At 35.6% G+C, this 25,336-nt stretch overlaps 1 protein-coding gene across 2 annotated transcripts in view; it reads left to right on the top strand.

The window, feature by feature from the left end:
- The first annotated feature begins 3,338 nt into the window (after window positions 1–3,338).
- The window catches only part of Adgrg6 (adhesion G protein-coupled receptor G6), a 108,023-nt gene continuing 86,025 nt past the window's right edge, over window positions 3,339–25,336 (top strand). For both annotated transcript variants that reach the window (XM_051203276.1, XM_051203278.1), the window contains exon 1: window positions 3,339–3,410. In XM_051203276.1, the coding sequence (XP_051059233.1) occupies window positions 3,392–3,410 (19 nt within the window). In that variant the 5' untranslated portion in view covers window positions 3,339–3,391. The remainder of the gene's footprint in view (window positions 3,411–25,336) is intronic.

Raw genomic sequence — 25,336 nt, 5'->3', positions numbered from 1 at the left:
AAAATCGTAAGCTAGACATCTTTTAGATTTTCTGTTCTCTAAACTTCTTTGAATATGTAATTGTCCTTTTGTTTTAGAAGCACAGCTTATTCATGAATGGTGAACTCCTCATTCCTACAATAGGAAACAGGCCCATTCTTCCAGCTAAGTAACCTTTCTCTGTGACAGATTATATAGCTTGTGTAAGCCCGAATGACTGAGCTAGAACTAGCAGTTCTTTGTGGGTGGTAGCAACCCATTTACAGAAGAGTGACTAGGCTGACAATTTAAGTGTCTCCCAAAGTGCCCATCCCACAAATCACACAGTCAACAGAGGAACAAGCTGTAAGCTCTGGCCATTCCAGAATTTGTACCCACTGTTAATATTGATATTCAAATATGTCCCTCTTAATAGGTAACTTCTTTTAGCTTCAAATATATTGGTTGAAAATATCTGAAAACATGTTTACCATACCCCCCCCCCAAAGCCCTCTTTGGTTCTTAATTTTATCTTATTTTAGAAATTCCAAATAGACAGCTACCTGTAGCTAGAACTTGTAGAATGTGGAGAACAAGATTGTGATATGAGCTTTAGGCACTACATAAAATGTATTCATTCATAGCCAGCACAAATAAGTTTATCTTGTTCCCAGATGATCCCTGAAGTAACTCCAGATTCACTCAATGGATGTTGGCATAAATGATGAGGCTTATCATCTGTTATTGTTGAAGGTTTTTCATTTTATTTTATAGTGGGTAGAAGAAACATGAAACACATTGGCATACCTGGCCTGACAGTAATTATAACAACAGCTGTTATTTATGGAATGCTTGAGGTACCAGGCACGGACTTTTGAAGACATCTTCTTATTTTGAAATTGTCAGCCAGTGGTTCTATGGGCTAGGTGCACTGCTGTTCTTTACAAGTGACACATAGGTACAACAGGTCAAGTAGAATTTTAGGATTGCATAGGTCTTAGGAAACAAACCCAGACCCCCAGACCTGTTTTACTTTAATCTATGTTTTCTTTGATGCAATGTTACCTCTTACCAAAAAAAAAAAAAAAAAAAAAAAAAGATGCAAAACTCTTTCATGTATGTTTTCTTATCTGAGTGTTTTTTTGGCTTCTCATTTAGTGTTACATACGTTACCAAAATAAGCAGACTTTAGGGTTTAAGAATGTTGCCTTTCTAGAAATAAAATTACTCTCTGGTAGTAATTGCAACTTTACTGTCTCTTTGGGTATTTTAAGCCCTGGAGATTACTTCCCATTGCTTTAGTGCTTGCCTGCTTGCCCTTGCCTCCGCTCAGTACCAGTCCTTTCATGGCCCCTTTCAACAAATGGCTTTTGTTCCTATTGCATCCTTCACAGGTTTTCCTCTTTTAAAGATGCTGACTCAATTAAATCTGTTGTGAGCCATGACAACGTGGAATCTTAGTAAATAACATCGTTCTATTTAGGTATGACTCTGCTGGTCCATCAAGATGGGTTACCAACCAGGTAAAGGTTTTTGACACTGAGTCTTATAACCCTGAGACCCATAGTATGGAAGGGAAAAAAGCAACTCCCAGAAGTTGTCCTCTGACTTGCACATGTGTGCAGGCATACACAAACACAATAAATGTCATTTAAAAATGGAAGCTGGTAACACTGAAAACACTAAATGTTTTCAACTGCATCTAATGTAGTTTCTGAACTACTTGGTGATTACTAACCATTTGAAAACACTGATAGATATTGTTACAAATAATGGGTTCTTTTTTTGTTGCTGTTATTTTCATTTGTTTGTTTTTGTTTTGAATATTAATGGTTCAGTGCTTCATTTTAGGGAAAGAAGAGAAATTTAATTTTATTTTAAGTATTACCCTTTGACATCAGATATTATAACATGAAAACTTTTTATTAAGATTTAAAACAATAACCCCAAAAAAGATAATGCTTTATTTCTAGAGTTATTGAATATTTACCCATCTTCATTAAGAAATCACCTACAGTAAGGAAGGTACAAACAAGTGTTTGGTGATGCTATATTCTGAAAATATCTCTTACAATCTAAAACACTGGACTTCTGTTGGACCATGTAGCCAGAGTTAGTAAGGTCGACTTAGGACTGCTATCCTACTGTATACCCCACCTGTTTGTTTAACCTGCCTTTAAGAGAACAATGTAAAGCCAACCTTACTTGCTTTGGATTTTCCTTGTAATTAGCTCTCACCATCTAAGCTAACACATAGCTGAAAACTTATATTATGTGTTCCTCCATGCCCAGGCCCAGAACAATGTATATGTATCATTTGCTGAAGGCAGCAAATACCACATGTTGAAAGCAACTTCCTAAAAAATCTACCACAAAAGTTGAAAGCCACCATGTATGGATATTGGTTGATAATGGTTTTTGTCTGAGTCAGTGGGGGTCAGTTGGAGCCTATGACTTAATCTTTTTTAAAACTCTTAAAGATTTCTTCCCCTCCTGAAGCTTCTTATGCTGTCCAATAAGGGCAGACAAAATTTGTACTGAGACACATCAGACACACACACACACACACACACACACACACACACACACACACACACACACACACGGAGACACACACAGACACAGGAACAAAAACAGACATAGGAACAAGCATATTCACAGCCTTTAGGCAGGTACAGATTCTGACTCATGCAAGAGATGAGATAGTCAGGAGACAGAAGATACAGAGGCCATTAAATAGAGAATTCAAATTTGGACCTGTACAAGTGCATAGGTAACAAACAAAATGGATGAATTTATGTACATGTATGTGTCTAGGGGGTATGTGTGTACATGTTTGTATGTGTGTGCACATGCCTGTGGAAGCCAGAGATCAGCATCCACTGTCTTCTGTCGTCACTATCCACATCATTTTTGAATCTGTCACTGACCTTGAAGCTTCCTCACTGGGCCAGTCTTGCAGGTCAAGGTTCTTCTGTCACCATTTCCTCAGCATTGGGATTACCTCAGCCTGGCTTTTTACATGGGTCCTGGAGACCTGAACTTAGCTGTCTAGGCTTGCCCATCAAGCACTTTATTAACTCCCCAACCCCTGGATTTCATTCTCTTTTGCTTGAAGGAGATGAGTTGGTCCTCACTATCTTTTAAGTCTTTTCTGAGGACATGGCTGAGAACATTTGCTTCACACTAAGGTCCTGGGTTCTTTCCCTTTACATGAAAGTCTTTATTTGAAAATAAGACTAACATTTTATTCTATAGTCAGTCCCTGCTGAGAACCACACTTAGCATTATTTGTCCTAATTCCTTACTGAAGGGTACATGTTGACTGTGACTTTCTGTCATTAATTGCAGGATGGATGAGGCACCAGGGATAAGGTGCAGCCATTGGAGATGGAAGCCAAGCGCCCTTCTGCTCCTGTTTGCTTTATGGGTTATGTGTGTTTCTCGCTCAGGTAGGACTCTCTGCAAGGCCAGATTAGTAATGATTTCATTCTCTTCTTTGGAAGTGTACATCTTTTTGAAACATTCACTTTTGCCAGTTACCTTTCCTTACTCATTTCTGTCCTCCCTGTTCTGCACGAATTCTATCACTGCCTCATTGCTTTCTTTCCAAATGAGTTTTTTTTTTTAATCTCAGCTATCTTCCTTCTCACTTTATTTGTTTATTTAGCCCATAGTGAGTGATGAGATAAACACATAATGGGCAGAGAGAAACATTGGCTGTTTCTTCTGTTGAATAGACTTCCCCTTTCAAGTTTTCACATCATCGTTTATGGAAAATGTAAATTTGGTCATTTTCACCAATCCTGATTTGATTAAATCTTTGCAATATGAATTTTGTAGTTTTCACTGAGGAATTTGAAATGATGCCTTTGGCTTACAGTTTCTTTAGAGTATCTGGTATGAAAAAGTTCTATTTAGTTTTTTGTTTTATTTATTTATGTATTTATTTATTTTGTTTTTTCAAGACAGGGTTCCTCTGTGTAGCTTTGGAGCCTATCCTGGCACTCACTCTGCAGCCCAGGCTGCCTTATTTACGGCTTATTTACAGTTTTTTTTTTTAAATAATTAGAACATTTATTTTCTTCTAATTGAAGTTTTCTTTTTTCTCCTTCTTTTCCTTCTTCTCCTTCGTCTTCTTCTCTCCCTTTTTCTCTGTGGATTTGGAGGCTGGGACCAATAAATAGTTAAATAAGTAAACCAACTAGACTGTGCCAGGTGAACAATGTTTTAAAGGAAATTGTTACCTTGTTTGATTTTCTATTAAATTCACTGTGTTTAACACTGTGTTTATTTTCTCTTATATTCACTTTATTATATTTTCCATTAGATTTGGAGCCAAACGGTCAATTAAGAAAGTAACTATTTAATTTAATTTTTATGTAATCATGACTTACGATTCAATCAGGGGTTATCAGTTCCATATTATTGTGTATGTTATTATAAATGATACATTTAAGGAATCTTTGAAGTAGATTATTCATCAAAATTGCTTACTCATGAATCAAGACACTCAATTTGTTCTCAGTACATAAAGGCTGTTTTTCAAGTCACCAAGTGTTTTAAGCCTTTTCAGCTACTTGCTTGGAAAATCACTGGCATTTTTCTTTTTTAAGTGTTCAAAACAGAACTGATTTCTGGGTGCATTTTTGTGTGTGTTAGCTAGAATATCTGTATAAAGTCATCTTTCTGTTCCTTAGTCATTGCCAGAAGAAAGAACATTAAATTGATCTGAAAGTCAGAGGGAGATGGAATTTTTGTGATGTATAGTGTTGAACTATTTCTTAACCTTCAGAGTGGTTTTTCAAGAACCAGTTGGATGATGTAAGATAAATTATGAGGTGAAAATTAGTTGAGATCTGTTTTCTTTCGTTTCTGTGAGGTCATGCGTTTGTAAACTTTCAACATTTCTGCAAACCAGTGTACCTCAAATTGGGACTTTGTATTTTACTTGTCATCATTTTAATTGACGTAGGCACATTCCGGAATTGTTGTTTCTTGAAGAAGTGAAATAAAACATATACTTTGAAGAAAGTGAAAATAAGTCAACCAGGCTGTGCTGGGGGTAGAGAAGCCTAGAGGGTGCAGGCTGTTAGAAGTCACCCACCTCTGAGATAAGGCGATCTGAAGTTTATTCTAAGTTACTGTCTGACCCCAAATGTCCTTCCTCTTAACTAACATCTATATTGACTTACCCCCAAAGTATGTTGAATGCAGGTTTTTTTTTTCATCCTCAGAGGGGGTGTATTGTCTTTCCTGTACCCTTCTCTCACTTAATATGCCTCAACTTCATATACAAATGCCTGAATTCCCTACTTCATAGGTTATTGGGAACATTTGGATGTGAAATTCCTTCCTTTTGTACTATCTGCAGCAGTTCCTTACAAGGAACTCATAGACATTTAAAATGATTCAGATTACAAGTTTAGAGAGACTTAAATTTCAGTCTTGCCATTTGTAGTCAGCTTACCACTAGAATTGAAGAGAACACTTAGTGCTTAACTCTACGTTTCAACCTTTCCTGCCTTTGGATACAACTAGACCATTTCAGTTTTGGGGGGCTTTTAATGGCATCTTGATGCTAATGTCTCCTCATCTTCAGTCTTGGATCCTAGATTCACTCATCTGGTTGCTGATGGTTTCTCCTTAGATTTTGAACACCTCTTAGATTTTATATGTGTATATAATAATCTCCATTCTCCCCCAAAGTTCTCTGTCTATTCCCTTGTCAGCTCTACAATCTACCACACTTCCTAGCTTCTCACTGTTTCTTAGATACATACCTATTCTTTGACTTTACCCACTCATCAAACTCTTTCCTCAGTCCCCATGTTCTCTCTAACAATAGACCTATTTCTTTTTATGCTCTTGTCTGTGTAGTTGCTTCTTTATCACAGTGTTTTTCAACCTTCATAATACTGTAACCTTTTAATGTAGTTTCTTATGTTGTGGTGACCCCTAACCATAAAATATTTTCACGGCTACTTTATAACTGTACTTTTGCTAGTGTTATGAATTGTAATGTAAATATCTGTGTTTTCCAATTGTCTTCATTGATCCCTGTGAAAGAGTCATTGGACCAAAGAGGTTGTGATTCACAGGTTGAGATCCGCTTGTATAAGATGATGTTTCCCAACTAAAAATTCAGAGGATTCCCACTCTCATTTTTTCCTATTACTCCTATTGGGATATTTTAAATGAAAATGTTTTGCTAGTTTTATTGTAATAGCTAGGGTGGATGATTGATAGATCTCTTTACACTGTTAAAAGTGACAGTTCAGATGATTAAAGTTAAACTCTTTTAGTTTCATTCTAGTAATATCAATACTTTATATAACAGAAAGGCAATGTCAAGAGTCCTAGTAGGTAGGCTAACAATGTGTTTTCATGGAAAAAGCAATTATTAAAAGTAATGTATGAAAAGCAACTCATTATCTCTCAACTAGTGATAAATGTAACTTTAGTAGGACCTATGACATAACTGGCCCAACATAAATAAAAATTCAAACAACAAATGATGTTTTTTTACACACTAGCTAACCAACTTTTAAAATATTTGTCAACATCCAGCAAAATTAAAGGTATTGGGAAAGCAACATTATGAGTTCCCATTCATCAAAGTGATTGGAAAATGTGTTATAAAACTCGAGAAGGTGTATACTGTCTTTAGACTGTCCTATAAATATTTTTAAAATGCATTTGTGGATATATGTGTTAATGTGTAAATGTAAAAACATGCATTTGGAAAATCCTAATTGTTTATCAGCAAGGAAATGGTTATATGAATTATTTTGTATTCATACTATGAAATACTGCACAGCTCTTTAAAATAATGAGGTAAAACCATGCATATTGGCTTACTATAATGGTTTGTCTGAGATAATAATTTATAGTTATAAATTAGATTATAGAATAACATGAAATTATTCCATATTCCAATGGGTCTTATTATGGAATTGGGACATTTTGTATTTGTATGCTTGTATGACTTTATAAACATAATTAAACATGAAGTAAACTACACCAAATTTAAAAATGAGTACTCTCTAGGGAAAGGAACAAGGCAGTGATAGTTTATATGCTTGTTGATTATTTTAAAAATTAAACTTTTTTGTATGTGGTAGGAGAAATACGATGGAGATCAAAGGCTATCTTGTGAGAACCTGTCCTGTCCTTCCACTGTGTGGATCATGGAGTAGAACTTAGATTACTAGGCATGACCAAAACTGCCTTTACTCCCTGAGGTATTTCACTGCCTCAGATGCTTTGTCTTTAAAAAGAATATGTATAAACTCATCAATTTGAAGAAAACTTAATGATTTTTTTTAAGAGCCATACAAAAAAATGGGTCAGAACAACTGTTTCAGCACATGACTAATTTTCTGAGTCACTTAACTGTTAGTCTTTCTTCACTGGTGATTCTCAGAAACATTTTCAGATAATAACGTATTTTTTTTTTTTGCTTGACACTATGACTCTGAAGATAAATAATGATATAAAAGCTGGTGAAATTATGGCTTCCAGTTGAGTACAGAATAAACAGCTATAAGCCAAAGAATTTCTAGGCAACCAAAAGCCAGTTTCTTCAGATAGACTTAGTCATGGACACTGAGGAAGGCACCTCCCTGCTCCCCTGAAAATCAGTGGCATCAGCAGGTTGTTGTTCTGATATCCATGAGACCTCAACTCAGAAAGCAGAAGTAATTATGAAAGTAAGTTTGGCCCCAAATGCTGGGTACTTTTTGTCCCAGTGTATAACATGCTTCTTCTAGAAGGCAGGTGATTGGACAAGTGACAACATGTGTGCTTTCTGTTGTTGCTTGAGTGTTAACATTTTCATGATCACAGAATGAACAACTGCAACCTAGTATCTATTGAACCAAAGTCTGCATTTAAAGTAAACAGATACTATACATATTTTAGGATTTGATCCAAAATGTCCAAAGGAATAATCATTTTGCAAATCTGCAAAATATTTAAGCCATTTTGGTCTTAACATATATGTAGAGTGACTAAATGCTATTGTAAACATCAATATAATACATATGTTGAAGCATATGCATGTTTTGGTTGCTACAACTTTCTTTTAGATATTTTCAACCAAAGGACTGAGAGGACCATTTTCCCATCTCAGGCCTCAGGTAGAAAGAGCTAGTGTGATTGAACAAATAAATCCTAGAAAGTAGAATCTGATGAAGTCAAAGAGGAAATCCTACAGGAGAAGTTGCAAAGTCATTTACTTAAACATGCAATGGGCGTGGCTTATTTCTTACTGTAGTGACAGTCTCTAGTGAATAACCAGTATGATGGAGTCTACAGTGAGAACAACACCACATAGATGATGTTATGGAGAAAAGGATACTGACATAGAATCTTCCTTTCCCTGGTCAGGTCACACCTGTGTCATCTCAGGTGTCATTATTTAGAAAGAATTCATGCCCAGAACTATCTAGACCAGAGGAGTCAGGGCATGGGTGAGTATCCAGCCATCCAAGAAACAATTTAGGTCTCTTTCTGCCTATAGTAAACTGTGTGCCTTATCTTGTGCATGTGATGATGCACTTGCAAGTGTGGAGGCCTTTCCTATAAGGAATGCTTTTATGTATCAATTTTGACTTTTTTTTTTCTTAAGCAAAAAGCTTATTGACTTAAAAGAAAATGAAACCTGAAGGGATGACTTGCAGTAAAGTCTTGCCTGCAAAGGCAGGAAGACTTAAGTTTGGATTCCCAGCACTCAGGGAAAAGCTGAATATGGGTGCCTGTCTGGAGAGGCAGAGGCAGGAGGATATCCTGGGGCTGTCTGCTTAGTCAGTCTAGCCAAACTGGTGAGCTCTAGGTTTAGTGGATGATACTTGGTCAAAAACTAAGATGGACAGTAATTGAGCAAGATACCAGACATACACTTTGGCTTCTATCAACATGTACATACATGTGTACATGCTTACACACACACACACACACACACACACACACACACACACACACACACTGACTTTAAAATAGCAAAGTTAATAGGAATAAGAAGGTGATCTAGATATTGAAAAGTGGTCTTTTGGAGAAGATTGACATGTTCAGGGTGGTATGACTTTAGGGGGAAAAGTACTTATTTGGAAGACATTTATTCTAAGTAGCAAATCTCAACTCAGACATATACTGCTGCAAATTCCTTACAACTCTCTTAACAATTGGTTACCAAGGAAATAAAATCAGCTGTCAATCACATTCCCTATCATCAGTTGTCACAGGAGGAGCTAGTGCTGGGAGCCTTGGCCCACTCACCAGCTATAAAGTGTGTGAGTTATGTAGAAGAAGTTTCTGTATGAAGCCATGTAACTGTTTTTTTTTCAGAACTTTCTCTAATGTGTCATCCCCTTCAAATTTTACTGTATCATTTTGTACAGTGAACTAGGTAGCTTTTTGCACAAAGTAAGCTTGGCAAAATTTAGACTTCGCTTTCGATACTATCATGGCTCTCAGGAAGTAAAGAATGTGGAAAAGAGTAAATTGAAAGGAACCAAAGGCAGACAAAACACAATCCAGGTTTAAAAAGAAAATAGAGCTTAAAGAAAGAACATTGGTGGTTAAATGAGAAAATACACTCAACCCATGATGGGTGATGAAGTCACACAAGTACCCTTTGCCCACCATTGAAGTACATCCACTTAATTCCTGGAAAGACAACATGGTTTTCCTGTCATTAGCTCAGACTAGCTTTAACTTTCTTCTAAAACACCCACTCTAGGAGCACTTAACTACACAGTAGGAACTGTGGAATGTAGTGGCTTTGTAGTTGAAGCTAATTTTCTAGCTTAAAAAAAAAAAACAAAAAAACAAAAACAAAAAAACCAAAAGAATCCTAAAGCTTTGTTTTCAACCATTTTTAGAAGTTTTTTCTTAAGAAGATAGTTTAACTTATTATGTATTTACATCAAAATATCTTGATTTGTAGTCATCCCCAAATCAATTTTACCCAAGCTTGTGGTTTAGAAATGATCAGCTTTAAAAATAATTACAGATTTTTCTTCAAAAGTTCAACTACTGTGAATCCAAAATGGTTCACCCTCTAACACATTCTACTTCAAGCCTAGTGCCTCTCATTTAAAAAAAACAGAGGGCATTTGCTCTAGAAGCTAATGAAGATCATGAGTCAACTCATTGAAATAATCAGGCACTTTTCATTAATCATATGATCTCACTAGACATTAGTTTTGGTTTTTAGACAAACTAAAGAATAGACAAATGCTCATAATCCTTTTGTAGAAGATCCATTCCCTGATTGAGACTTTAAAGGCTGTCATTGAACTAAAAGACAGATCCAGAAAAAACAGGAATCTACCAAACAGGAATTCCCATTATTTCCTGATTCTGTGTGCATCCTTAGTTTCTTCTGCCCTCCACTCTTTCATTGCTTAGCTCTTAACCTTACTTCCAGAAATTGTGTATATCTTGCGCCATTGAGACTGGCCTCTGCTGAGGCTGAATAATGGTTTTGATGAGTGGTGGCTTTACTGAACAAAATTAAAGATGGAAAATGAGGTTTCACTGATCACGGGGTACCACTGGCTGTAATGATTGTGCTAGAGGGAGAATGCCAGGTAATTAGAGACAATCTACCCTTGTGGTATACCTCCACCCCATTGAATTCTTCTATACAGATTGTGTCTGCCGGCTCCTTTCTGGCTGGCTGTACAGAAGTACTAGCTTTCATTTTAGAGTCCTAATCTCATCTCTTGAGAATGGTGACTTGAAAATCTGTTGTTTGGGAGAAGGTCATGACCACAAAATTTCTGTTTCAGTACCAGGGAAGACTTCACATTTCAACCAAAACAAGGTCATGGGTTTTTTCTCTAGTGAGCTTTGTTAAGATGGTGTAGCACCTTTGGCTTTCATTTTTATAATGCCTGATGTCATAACTGGTGTGTAGGTAGATGCTCACTACTTCTCATTTCCTGATTTGTCTTTGCATGCATTATAATACTGGCATGTTAGAGAGGCCTCCCTCTTCTGGAGTTAGGTCATAAGAAATAGTTCTATGGATGTTAAGTAATTACTTCTATTTTAAGGTAGTGTCTTTTTGCAAATGTAGCACCATGCAGATGCTTCTACCACTGGAGATATGTCTAGCAAACCTGCTCCAAAGGAACTGAGTTGCTTTTCAAGCTGTTATATTGAGATTTTGTATTTCTCCTAGCAAGATGAAATTTAGTTGGTATAAAAGTTAGGTATACTATATCAGAGCCTCCTCTTCCCCCAAACTCTTATTAAATCTTCAGAGTTAATATTGATAATCATAAAATTTAAAAGCTAGGATCTGTGTCATATGTCATCATATTTGAGATCCACCTTCCTTTCCTCCATCCCTCCCTGTTTTCCCATCTTATCTCCTCTCTCCCTTCCTTTTTTCCTTCCTCCCATACCTCTACACAGCTAAATCATAACTGTATAGGGAGACTGAGAGGAGACATAATCTGATTTACTAGAATTGAAAACATGACATCAATTGATGACAGAAACCATCTTAGAAAATTTTCCTAAAATGGGTAATTTCTGGATGAAATTATGGATGAAATGTTTAAAAGTTGTTTTGCCTTCATATTGAATATTCTAACAGATCTTCTTTTTCAATTGAGTTGATTGACTGACTGTAAAACTGCTTCCATGGGAGTGGACTGTATCCACTAAGTGTCAACTGATAATAGAAAATGAGAAGCACAAGAAGAGTGAATCCAGGCAGGGAATGGGCTAGTGCAAATGTAGATGCATTGAAAAGGATTTTCTAGAGGGAAGAGCTGCAGAAATAAGGCTTTATAAGTAAGCATAATTGGTGACATTGAAGAGAAAAATATGCTTTCAAGGAATGAATGTTTTAAAATGTAAAACAGTTGGATAATATCTCATTGTGATGAATCATTTAGCATTATGAAATTTGTTGATATATGCAAGGTGATGAGAGAGAATAATTGTTTAATACATCCATCTCATTTACCTGGATTCTACTTAACTTGAGCAATCACTGACATAGGGTAAAATGTGGACTTTGAGATGGAAATATGATGCAACAATGTTCTTTTACAAACACAAATACCCTCTGGACATACAGGAGCTTTGTTCCTTTTGGATTACAGGCAAGGGAATAGTATTAATTAATACTGTAAAAATCCCTAAGCTATTCAGTCCCTAATCCTGACAAAATCAGGCAGAGGGGATTTCAAAGTGGTAATGCAGAGTAATTTCTGTTTTATTTCATGTTTTCTGGCTAGATATTCCACATGTCACAGGCTCAAAAATTGGCTTCAGACCCCATCTCTGTAAGCAGTCTTGAGGGACTAAAGCAGGAGAGTTATTAGGTGTAGGTCACCTTGGGCCAAAGCATACTTCTGCCTAGTTACTTTTTTGTTTCTAAAAAATAAAGCTTCCATTCTTGTTTATTTAATAAATGAATATGACATGTCTCTATTTGAAATTCTCCAGTAAGTTCAGTAAGTTGAGAAAGGATTCTGTGAATTGATTTGCTGTGTTATGTTCTGATCTTTTAAAAAAAATAATTTAAAAAAATTTGAGGTTGTAATATAATTATATCATTTCCTCCTTACTTTTCCTCTATATAAACCCTTCTACATACCAATACCCTTTCTCTCTTTCAAATTCTTTAATTTTGTATCTATCATCTATATCAGCCTTCTCAATCTGACATATATATATATATATATATATATATATATATATATATATACATACACATATATGTATGTATGTATGTGCTCTACTCTGGGGAGGACTATTTATCCTGCTCTCAGCATCCCTTGGTTGTTTTTAGTATTTTGTTTAGGGTTGAGGCCTCATTAGCCTTCTTCCATCCACATTATTATGTCTATTGATGCTCAGGTAATGTTTAGACAACTATGTTGGTGAGACTTTACATGGCTGTAGTTTCTGGAATACTAATGAGCTGTTAAAATCAAAACTATGAAATTTGAAGATAAATGTGTGGAACTAGAAAAGATCATATTGAGTGAGCTAACTCAGACCTAGAAAGACAAAAGTTACATGTTCTCTCTCATCTGAGGCTCCTCACTCCGAATCTTCAGATGTGAGTTCATAGACTGAAGTGACTACAGGAATCTGGAAAGTAAAATGTAATCATTGTGGGGGCATGGAGTAATAGAAAGGGGAATAACAGCATACAAGTGATCGGAGGAGTAAATGGGAAAATAGGAGGGGCTCTAATTAAGGAGGAGAAGGATACATATTGAATAAAGGAAGGTGCTTAAAATAGCAGTAAGGTTTTCTGAAAAAGTTATAAGGACTCAGACTATTGACTATCTAAAATAACTCTAATGCATGTATGTTGGTATATAAATATTCATTTATGTTTTAAATGAAAAATTTCCATAAGCCATAAATCATCTAACACAACAACCCAACACTAGGCTGTTGCTGGATTTTCTCTCATTCCACTGTCCTTCTCAGCCCCAAATAAACACACAGAAGCTATATTAATTATGAAACAGTTGGCTAATGACTAGGGCTTCTTATTGTCTAGGACTGTCTTAATTATTAAATCATTTCTATAAATCCAAGTATTTACATGTGGTCTAGGCTTATGGGAGAATGCCCAGACCTGTTTCTACTTTGGCCACCACATGTCATCTCTTTCTGGTGGGCTCTCTCTGCCTACCTTTCCCAGAATTCTCCTTATCTCCTATCTCCCTGCCTTACTGGCCATGGTGTTTTATTCTTCAACAAATAAGAGAAACATATATACAGAAGGACATCTTCTATCACCAGGCTGAGGATTTTTTTTTAAAGTTGATGTTCAGAGTTGTCAAGAGACTACCAAAGCATTATAGGTTATTGCTGCTGCATTTGGTTGCCCCCTGCCCCTAGAAGTAGAAGGTGAATCCCTATTCCTAAAGACACCATAAACTTTAGATACAGGTTCCAGAGGAGGCCCACCAGCTGGATATTTTGATCTTTTAAAAATATGTATTAGTGTTGTACCACATTTTCAAACACCAGTAAATTTCATGATATTTTTCAAACTTTCTGAAAGTATTTGGAAGTAAGCTGCCAAGGATGACATCACATATGGAATGTTATCACAACACTGGTTGTAGGAGCTTTCCATTGAGAGAATTTAAGTATCCAAAAGAAAGGTTTTAATAACTTTATTTCATTTACAGTTTTAAAGATACAGATAACCCTTGTCAACCATAATGTGGAAGAAAGGTGACATAAAACTCTGAGTTGTGTTATTTTTAAAACAATAGCCTTAGTTATAAATGAATAAATAAAAAATGAAGCAAATTAGCAATCCATGTTTTTATGATTCAGCAATTTCTTCCCTTTTTTTTACAGAATTATTTTCAATTACAAATATTAATTTCATAAAAATGTAAAATCAGTGCATAGTTCCTGTTCTTGTAATTTGAGACATATCTAAGAGTAATGCTTGGCTTCATGAATATGTATACAATGTATGTTTATAATGCTTACATAAGCTAATTCTAGTGATTAATATTTTTGTATAAGAAAATTGCTCTAAATAGTGATAGTCTTGCTTTAAAAGCTGGAAGTACTAATTTATTTTTAGAAGGTTGGCTAAGATTAAGAATACCCAAAATTACTCTTCTTCATGAAGATGTGGGATGAGTGTAACTTTGTTGCATCTCATGTGCAAATGTGAAAAAGTATGAGCAAATAAAATGAGTGGGGTGGTTTCTTCTAAGTAACACACACACACACACACTGGTATCATTGAGTACTTAGCTAAATAAAACAAAAGCCCTGTTCAAAAAAGACAACTTTACAAGGATTTCGTAATACCATGTTTCTCATTAGAGTCCCACGCTGAAAACTATTCAAATTCCCATCAACTTGTAAATGGATAAACAGATTTTATGATTCTCATAAAATCCAATGTTACCCAGCACAACTGGAGTGACCTTTGGAGACCTGTGGCCATCTGAGCTGTGAATCTTTCAGGCATGTTGAACAAAGGAAGGGACATAGAGTACAAACCCCATAATTCTGTTTCACAGAGTGCAATGATAAAATCAGAAAAGCGTTTGCCTGTACAGAGCAACTGATTGCAAGGGGACAGGCTGGGTAGTTGGAATGCTCCAAATGGTGGTTATTGTCTAACAATCAGGAAAACATATTTAATTATCAAATGGTATACTTAAAATTTGTAATTTAATCATATATGATGTATATATTAGAATATTGTACCTCAACTTAAGAAATCTCATTAAGTTCATTAAAAAAATGTATTTGAGGGGGTTTAGTATATAAGCATTCCATTATCCTCAGAATTACCTGTATTTTAATGGCTCAGTTGTAATGACTTTCTAAAGCACAGCTTCGTTGCTGCTTGCTGAAACATTTGCCTTTGGCCAGCAGGAAAAGGATATGGAGTACAATTGTATTTGTGTTGGTGAGGTTCAATCACACATGTATATTAGTCATGAATAGTTATAGGGGTGGGAACCTACAATATCTGCAAAGGCTAGTGATTAGCTCAGTAGAAGTCTACGTGGGCACATCACTCTGTTTAGATCCCCCTTCCTTCATAGCTTCTTTTTTTTATTTATTTAGCAAAATAATTTAATAATCAGCATATCTCTTATATTAGTTATCTTTTCATATTTATATAGTTGATTTTGCCTTTTATTTGGATATATGTGAGGTTGACAGGTATTTTCAGTTCATCAAGTTTAATTAAAACAAAAGATTAAAAGGGAGTGGCCCAGGAACATTCCCTCTGTCTATCATATACATTTTATTTTGTCTTTCTTTTGACTTTTGACCTTTTTTTTTTTTTTTATTCTGAAAGAAATAGTTTTTCGCTTGTTTACTATAAAGTCATTAATCTTTATTTTTGAAAAGCCATGCTCTTTGGAGAAACTCCAAAAAATGTCACTGTAAAGTAGATTAATTACTCAACAAATATTAGGTATGAACCAGAATGTAAATATCAGTCAAACACTTGAGATTTCTGAGTCTAAAGTAGACTAAGCACCTGGAGAGTAACTACTGAGGGGTACTTTGTTCTTCCATGGTTACTGACTAAGTAGAGAGTTGAAAGAATCAGTCAAGATGGTCTATTTTCAGAAGAACACCTGCTATGAGCATCTCATTGCTAAAGGTCATTATTTTCATTTTGATGAGCATAGTGAAAATGGAGCTATTGATGGAAGCCAAACAATAAGACTAATAATCATCATCTCTTAATATCTGTGTCCCAGATGATCCACAGATTGTTAAAAACAAAACAAAACAAAAACAAAAACAAAACATGTCAACTTGACAGATGTACTGTGTCTAATGCAAGAAATCCCCAAAGTGAAAATGATGTAATTTTAAACTTCAGTAAGTGTTACAAAAAGATGGAGTTCAACTTTTATATCTTATAGTCTGATCACATTTGTGAGTGTCATGCATGCTAAAAATTAAGCTTATGCAGCAGGTATCTTGCTATTAGGACCTATGACAGTACGTTAGTGTCATGGAGTGTATCTACTTAGCAGGAAAATGATTGATTCTCATAGAACTGTGTGCATGTTATGAGGTATGAAAGATACAGTGGTACCTTAGAACCTAATCTATGTGATGAGAAGACAGGAGGATTGATGTGTCTTTCATTTTTTTAAAGTCACTGTCCCTTACTTGTACTTCAGCAGGGTCTTGACAGAAAATTGGAGGAGATAGGAGGCTTAGCCCGTAAACTCATTTCTCCCAAGAATCAGTTTTATTTGGTTTTCCCACAACTGAAAACAGTTAAAATTACTGTATTTACTTTCATTGTTCCTTGTGATACAAGGGAAAAGACAATACTCATTATTTAATTATAGTTGAAACCAGAAGTGTTTGAACCCAAAACACAAGCTTGCATTCTTTTTTCAACCATTTGTAGAGCTAGGCCATCTCCCCCCCTCCCCCTGGATAGATATACTCATTAGATCTCAGGGTTTTCTCTTGTGTCTAAATAATCATATCCTTGACTCATCATTGGTAATTTTAAAATTTCAACTGCATGTATGAAAAAGAGGGAGTGTAAAATCATTATTTTATGAGCTTTACCATCAGTTATTAAAGGTCATATTACCAGAATTTAAATCTTTATCAATAAATTTCATCCTTACTATTTTTTTTTTTAGCCATTAAAGTAATCTTTCACAGGATTATATATTTCTTTACTGTCTTATTTCATGACTCATATAGAGATGATAGGTTTTATTACCATAATATGAAGTACAACTAGCATTGAAAACAGATAATATCTATCAATTACACAACCCATATTCAGTACATTTTACAGAGAAATCTGTGAGAGGATATCAATCAGTCAACTGTAGATGATTAGGAGTTACTGGTAGACCTCTTTATAGCAAGCTAAGCTCTTCAAATTAAACTTCCTCCTGACCTCAAATGTTATTCATAGCATAGATGTTTTTCTTTTGACACAGAATCAACATTTCAAAGATTATCTCTGACACCTCCTTGGCAGCAACTGTGTGAAATCTAGCTTGTTGCTGATGCTGTGCTTAACATCTTTTGTTTACCTCCCCCTCCCCTTTTTTTTTTCAACTTCATTGTAGTGCAGGTCCTTGGTGCTTGTCCTGCCTTTCATGAAGGCATTGTCAATCTAGTAAGAACTTGCAATCTAGCAAGAAACCATTCTTACACAATAATTTCTTAAAGTACAATTTGCCTGGGAATTTTGACATTTTTAATTTCTGAATTAAGTAGGGCTCTTACTGACTAGCACTTGAGGTTCTTCTCTGTCACATTTTATCAACTAATATTTTCAAAAGCATTTTTATTACTTATATATAATTTAGGGCATGAGCAGATTGGGAAATATTTTTTCCCGTCTTGGCAGTCCATATGTATTTCTGCTTCCATACTGTTTTTCGCTCTTTTCTGCTTCTTTGTAACCTAATAAAATCCTTCTTTATTACAAGACTTACTTTCAAACACTTTTTAATGCAGGGAATATGTAAAACAAGGCTAGACAGATAAGTAGGGGTTTTCTTCTACCCCTCTATAGCATTTTTAAAGTAGTAACAGAAAATTCATGTATTGATGCAGATCTCTATTTTCCTCAGTATCTTGTTTGGAATGTCATAATAATTTGCATAATAATTTGCATTCATATCCATACATTTATATTTTCTTCTATATTTGTTACTGGGCCTAAAGACAGGGTACATCTTTATTTTTATGATCTGTCATTTACTGTCCACATGGAATTGGTTTTAGAGTCCAAGTGAGTATCAATCTGCAGATACTGTACTCTGTTGTATAAGATGATGCAGTACTTGTATATAACTCAAAACCTCTTCACATCCTTTAGAGCATATCTTTGTTACTTATGGTACTTACTGTGATGTTGATAATATGTAAGTAGTTATAGCATATTGCTTAGGGAGTGATGACCAGAACAAAGGTCTGTACACATTCAGTACAGAATGCTTTTGTTTATTGAATATTTTTGCTCTGTTATTATTAATGGATAACTCCACCTAAAATTGTATTAACCTTAAGGAAAATTTCTCAAGCAGTTGATCATATCAGAATCTTGGACTTGGAGATGACATGTCTAAAAATGGTCATTAAGCTTGCTTCCTGTATTTTCCAGGCTGAGACACCCTCGAGACACTATATCACTTGCCCCTGGCTCCAAGGTACCTCTCACCACTTTTCCTAGGAGTCAGAAGTCCTGGAGCCTTTACTCAGCCCCACTTTTGCCTCCCAAGAGACTGAGAGTTTACCAGAATCCTGAGTTGAAATTCCATGGGAGTATGTGGAGTTGGGACCTAGGGCTGTTATTAATATTTTAGCTATGTTAAGAGTTGGCCTGGGGTTGTAAATGAATTTTATATTATCTCCATGGTGAAAATAATTTTAAAATCCAAAAAATGAACTTGAACCACTTTTTTTGAAACATGATGAATTAATATATATTAGCTGAGTTTTAAGCTTATCAAAGACCAGATATATGAAAATTCCTTGCCCCATTCTTAAATTAAAACTAAAATATCCTTTTATTTATGTCATTATTTAGACACACTATATGCTGTTTCAAGTTTTTGTTATTTATCAGATCTCTTCCCACTTAAAGACTTTTAAATTTGAAATATAACTCATCTACCTTATAATTAATTGACTTTTAATTTTTATAACTAGAACGGCATAGACTATTCATATAAGAATCTTTTGATTAATTAGTAGAACTATGTATAAAAAATAAAAACTAAGTTTTTATATATGAATGATGTTCATAATATTTTAATACTGTCTACAGCAGAAAAACAAAATAACAGCTAGATTCCATTGACACAGAATAATTTTACCAACAATGGACAACTGCAATTGTGTACTGGGTGGCTTTGTGTATCAACTTGACATAACCCAGAGTCAAAGAGGTAGGAGCCTCTGTTTGGGTAAATGTCTCTATGAGATCCAGCTGTAAAGCATTTTCTAATTTAGTGATCAATGGAGAGAGCCTAGCCCATGGAGGGTGGTGCTGTCCTTGGGCTACTGGTCCTGCTCAGAAGGCAGGCTGAACAAGCCAGGGAAGCAAGCTAGTAAGGAGCTCCCTTCCATTACCTCTGCATCAGCTCCTGCCTCTAGGATCCTGCCCTGCTTGAGTTCCTATTCAGACCTTCAGTAATGAACTGAGCTGTGGACGTGTAAGCCAAATAAACCCTTTCCTCCCCAACTTACCTTTTGATTATGGTGTTAGCAATAGAAACCCTAAGACAATTGTAAGGTAGAAAAACACAGGTTTGCAATAAGATATCAGTACTAAATATTGGGAATGCCATGTTTGCAAAATAGATATGTATCTAGGTGAAGGGAATGTGGCATGCAGACAATAAAATAGAGTCAAGGGAATTAACAATACTGGCTCTATTACTTTTTCAAAAATGTATCTTCCAAACAATTCTGCTCCACTTTTCCACAAGTTCCTTTGGAACACTAATATGGGATGGTTTACAGCAGTGCAGCAGGATGTGGCAGGAAAGGAGAGACTAAAGGTAAAAAACGTTCAACATCATTCACAGCATGAGAGAAGATGGTTTGCATAAAGAGACTGGAAGCCCAGTCTCACCCAGTGTTTATGTGAGGAACACAGCACGAGAGAGAAAAGCCCAGGATCTATAAATATGGCACAAGAGGATGCTCTGCAACTATCCTATTAAAGCTCAACTGCCTCAGGGTTTTTTCCCCTCTTATACTTGCAAGTACTTCCTCTCCTCTACAGTCTATTTCCATGATTTTCCGAATGTTGTCACCCATGCTTTGTCCTTACCCTATAATCTCCCCTCCCATTCACCTCAACCCGTGAATTGGTGTTTAAGACTAACTCAAAAAGTCGTAAGTTTCTCTCTTCTCTGTGTCCCTCCCAGAAGCTGCCAGGTTTTACCCCTCTGCCTGCCCCATTGTCTCTCAAACTCCAATAAAACAGTCATTTTGTTTCTTTCTGAACCACTTTTAAATTACATTATTAAGAATACTACAAAAGCACAAAGGGAACCCCAATACCTGGTAACAAGGGCAAACTAAAAACATAATTATTTTCCTCTGCTTCCTGACTAGTAAAAAACGTTTTCCTTACCAAGTGACTTCTAGCTGTTGTTTCCCTTTCTCATTTTTGTTGCAAGTTGTAAATTTTCAAAGCCGCATAGTAATGGGCATTAAAACAGAATTTTAGAAAGACAGTCAACATTTCTCATGGTGCCTAATTATTTACAGTATTACAATTTCTCAGACTTTGTACTGTTTCTGCCTTTGAATATGGTTCAAGATGGGTGTCACACTGAAAGCGCCTGCTCCCTCTGCACACAGAATAAAGTTGTTTTGTTCTTATGTGCCCCCTGACTGTTCACTGAACTTTTAAATTAATGGTGCAAGAACAAATTCATTCTATGAGACTGAGGTCATCTGTTATCAGAACTGCTATTAGGTGGAGACAGACCTCATGTCTGAAGTGATCACATCTGTCGAGGGGGCTGCACAGTGAAGCTGGAAGGGGAGAGCTCAGTGTGTGGGGACAGATGCAAGTCAGGGTGACTTCATTGGCTAGGGACCCTTTGTAAACTTTTGGGTTTGCATGTGTATTCACATACTTTTGATTTGTAAGGTTTTCACATCAAGAATTTTCTTTTTCACATCAAGAATTTTCTAAAGGGAAATTGACATAGATCATTCTTTCAGGAACTGATAACATCCAGAGAAATCCAAGCCCATCATTTAGTGATTCAGTACCAAATCCTGGATATTGTGAAAGTATCATATTTCAGCTTGGTTTGATTAGGAAAGAGAAGAATCCTGTCTTAACACTTTTTGGGGGGTATTTACTTTGTTGTTTGTAGATGTAATGCATCCATCAGTGGCATGTTATGACTTTTCACAAAATATTTTATTGTTTAAAGCCTCATAAAAATAAGAGACAAAGCAATTGGAGCATAATTTTATGACAGGAAAAAATGAAAAAGAGGAAATCTTTTAAAATAATGTTTTGACTTCTAGAAGGAAGTAGAAAAGACAGCAGACATTTTTTCGTAAACTAAAAAACAAATCCATAGATTCAAATTTAGCAAAAGAAAACCACTTCCCATGGGAGGAAGCATTGTTTCTGTGCTCAGTATGGAAACCAGTGCAAAAATAAATAAACAAATAACTAAATAACCCCAAAACAAACAAACAAAAACAGATTGCGCTTTTTGTCGACAATGTGTTCAGTTTTGCCGCTGAATTCTGTTAGTCATTTCAGCTTGAACATAAGTTATTAGATACTTAAAGGGAATCGCATAAAGTTCTCTGATATTGTCTCCCACAACCTTGCTTGGTGATAAATGCAGATTTCTTTATATCCCCTCTCTGTTTAATCCTGCAAAGGATTAAATAACCATGAATTCAAAAGTCTGCTATTTCTGTTAAAAGTAAGGTTTGAAAACTAGTTTTTCACTATCCCTTCTGTTTTTTCCTCTGACTTTTTAGGGAATATTTGAACTTAAATACTTCATGGTAATAATCACTAAATAAAATTGATAGAGAATTTTCTTGAAAGGAAAGAGTCCTGTAGTTTAAAGTTGAATCAAACATGATCAATCCTAACAATGCTACTTTGTTTAGCATATTATTTTTCAGAGTGCAGAGAAAGGTATTATTTTACCAACTGCCCAGTAGATTATTACAAACACCAACCCCATCACAAAAAGAGAAGGAAATTAATTTCCTTCCTTCCTTTTTCCCTTCCTTCCTTCCTTTCTTCCTTCCTTCCTTTTCTTTCATCCTTCCTTCTTTCCCTCCCTTCTTTTTTCTTTCCTTCTTTTCTTCATTCTTTTTTCCTCCTTCCTCCTCCCTCCCTCCTTTTCTTCTTTCCTTCCTTCCTTCTTTTCTCTTTTTTTCATTTTGTGATAAATGAGGATAGATTGAATTTAGGAATAGGTGAGTGACAGATAGTCATTTGTAATAAAACCACGATACAGATCTTCTGATCTCTCGTTCTGCCATCATTCCTTCATTTTCTGATCCTAGTTTCTCTGGTGGTATGTGAATTATAGGCTGGTGATCCTTTGCTCTATATCTAAAATCCATATATGAGTGAGTACATATCATGTCCCTCTTTTTGTGACTGAATTACCTCACTCAGGATGGAGGGGTGTGATTTCTAAACTTCATTTTAACCCGGTAATTGTATTCAACGCAATTTCTCCACCATGCTTCACTTATAAGTATTTCCAAAGAAATGTTCTATACCAATGGTTCCTCCCCTTCCCTTTAATTGCTATTGATAATGACCTTTTGGGGAAAACAACCAATTTAGAAGACTTTGCAATTGCAGGATGTATTTATTGTCTATGTCCCATCAGCAGGCCCCTTTCATTCTAAGTGTTTATTTTATGTTATTTCTTAGTAACTAAAGACAGGCATAAAGATTAAATTATTCTAGGTAACGTATGTGAAAGTGATAATGTTCACATTTAGAAGTGAAGATAATAGATTACTTAAGTATCTAGTCATATTCACAATTTTTTAAATATACTCTTGTCAATCTACTGGCATATCTGTATCCTTCCTGGCAAAAGAAAAAGAAAAACAGAAATTCAGCAAGTGAGTTTAATATACATCATCTAACCATTGCATTCTATCCTTGTTTTAAAAAGCATTCACTGTTTGCCTGTGAGCAGCCTAAAGAGACTTGTGGATGGACATTAGGCTTTCTACACTAAGAGTTCTTTTCTCATTTAAGCACAGTCCTTAACAATAGGCATTTGCAGGCTCCTCATGAGTTGGCCTGGGTGCAGTACAGGACAGCAAGCATGGATGCCACATATTGTAGGAACTTCACTTTTATCCACATCCCAGAGCCCACAGAAGTGTGCTTCTTTTAGTCTCTTTCAGACTCAGGCTAGGGAAAAGTGTCCTCCTGGGACATCTTTCTGCCACTGCAATCATTTTAAAAGCAGAACGACAAGGAGGTTACAAATGAAGCAGTGACAGCATTTCTTTCCCTATGATGGCATTCTTAGCCAAAAGGGCTTATGCAAGCTGGAAAGGGGTGGGAGTGAGCATGACAATGTCTTCCCTTACTCATAAAAACATATTGAGGAAAGGGCTTACCCTAACCTTCTGTGTAAGGCATGGGCCACCAGATTCTTTCTGTCTGCGGTTCACCGTCATGAAACCGATGACGTGACCAAGTGCTGTTGCCTGGCCTTTCCCTCCAGGAAAAGAAATAAAATGTAGCTATGAAGATGTCAGTTTGATTTATCAAAAGCTCATAATAGTGATTCAATTTAGGGGCTTGAACATTGACAATATTTTATATGCCTTTTGATTGTGAACTTGATATATCGAGAAGGAGGAATTCACAATACACTCTTCTTTTTTCAATATGCAACTTTTAAAGCATATTTATAGTATGAAAATATGTTTTCAATTTATCACACATTGGAGGAATTAAACCATAGTCCAATCATTTTATTAGGGTATAAAATCCATACCCATGTCAAAGATGTTTCAAATTTGTTTCAAAAGTTCTTCTTAAAGTTTCATTTACAGAATAAGGCTTGTTCACTGGTTTTGCTGTGAGAGCTCAAGAGTAGAACTTGCCTTTGCCTGGAATTTGGAGTGAGGGCAGATATGGCTGTTAGTAACATATTCTATTGAACATAGCAGAGTATTCAATGGAAAAGGGTAATAAAAATGAAACTATCAAACTAGTGTTTTCAATTGTCTTGGCCTCCACATTTAATGTTTAACCTTTGTCATTCCTCTGCATCTGGGTCAGAGGGACAGATATACTGGCTTTGCTTTTTCTTCCCTTCTGTTCCTTCCCTTCCTCCCCTGAATCCTAAGACTCCTTTAAAGCATGTAGTTCAAACAACAACCCTAGTGAAAAGCATTGTGTCTCTTTTGGCCCAGTGAGACATGTCCTGCAGCCCATGGGCATTGTGTGAGGCTTTCAGTGACCTCATCTTGCAGAGTCAGAAATGAAAAGGGACCCTTCTGTTCTGTGTTTGCCTGAGTTGTGCAGTCAGCACCCTGTGTGAGGAAAATGCAGATGGATTCCAGCAATGACAGGGCCCTCTGAAAAGATGCAAAAAGTCTTTCAAGAAATGTTTTCAGCTTGTCCTCTTATTATAGCCTTTGAGGAAAGTAAGAAATGCATTTTTATTTACTGAATATAGTTATAAATATTTCTTTTAAAAATTTGAAAATAACAATATTGAGTGTTTATTACCAGCAGAATTAATGGAGCAGAATCATAGATGAAAGCAATGCCCCCGCCCCATGGATAAACTGCTTTTTTATTCTTAGTATACTGGTGATTAAGTAGAAAAATATGTGTTACCACCTCTTTCCCTCCCCCTATTAACTAATCATCTTTATTCACAGCTTGTGGAATTTGGCATGTATTCTGGTTAACTTTTTCTTTTTTTGCCTAATTGTTGTATCATATTTTTAATGCATGTGAAAAAAGGCTCTCTTCAAATAGCTAATTGAATTTTTATAAATCCACAGGAATATGGCATTCTATAGTGGTAAGAAAACTGTGAGAAGATAATTTAGTGTAATTTAGAACAACATGTCAAACCTAAAATGTAAAATGTATTTTAGAAAAAGAAAAGCCATGAAAATATATGAACAGTACCATACAATTCTTTTAAAAACAAATGGACCAGAATTAGGCATAACAATATGAGTGATTTTCTACTAATGGTTATGAAAATAACCCTGTCTATAGCATATTTAGGTGTTGTGAAATGTTCAAATGTTGACTTCTACACCAAGGATTGTTATTGCTAACATAGTCATGCGTACATAGAGACCACTATAGTATTAGTGATATTTCTTCTAA

The sequence above is a fragment of the Phodopus roborovskii genome, unplaced genomic scaffold (assembly GCF_943737965.1).
Source record: "Phodopus roborovskii unplaced genomic scaffold, PHOROB, whole genome shotgun sequence".
NCBI lineage: Eukaryota > Metazoa > Chordata > Mammalia > Rodentia > Cricetidae > Phodopus > Phodopus roborovskii.
Note: the sequence above shows the minus strand (reverse complement) of the source record. Positions and strands in the feature narration are given on the sequence as shown.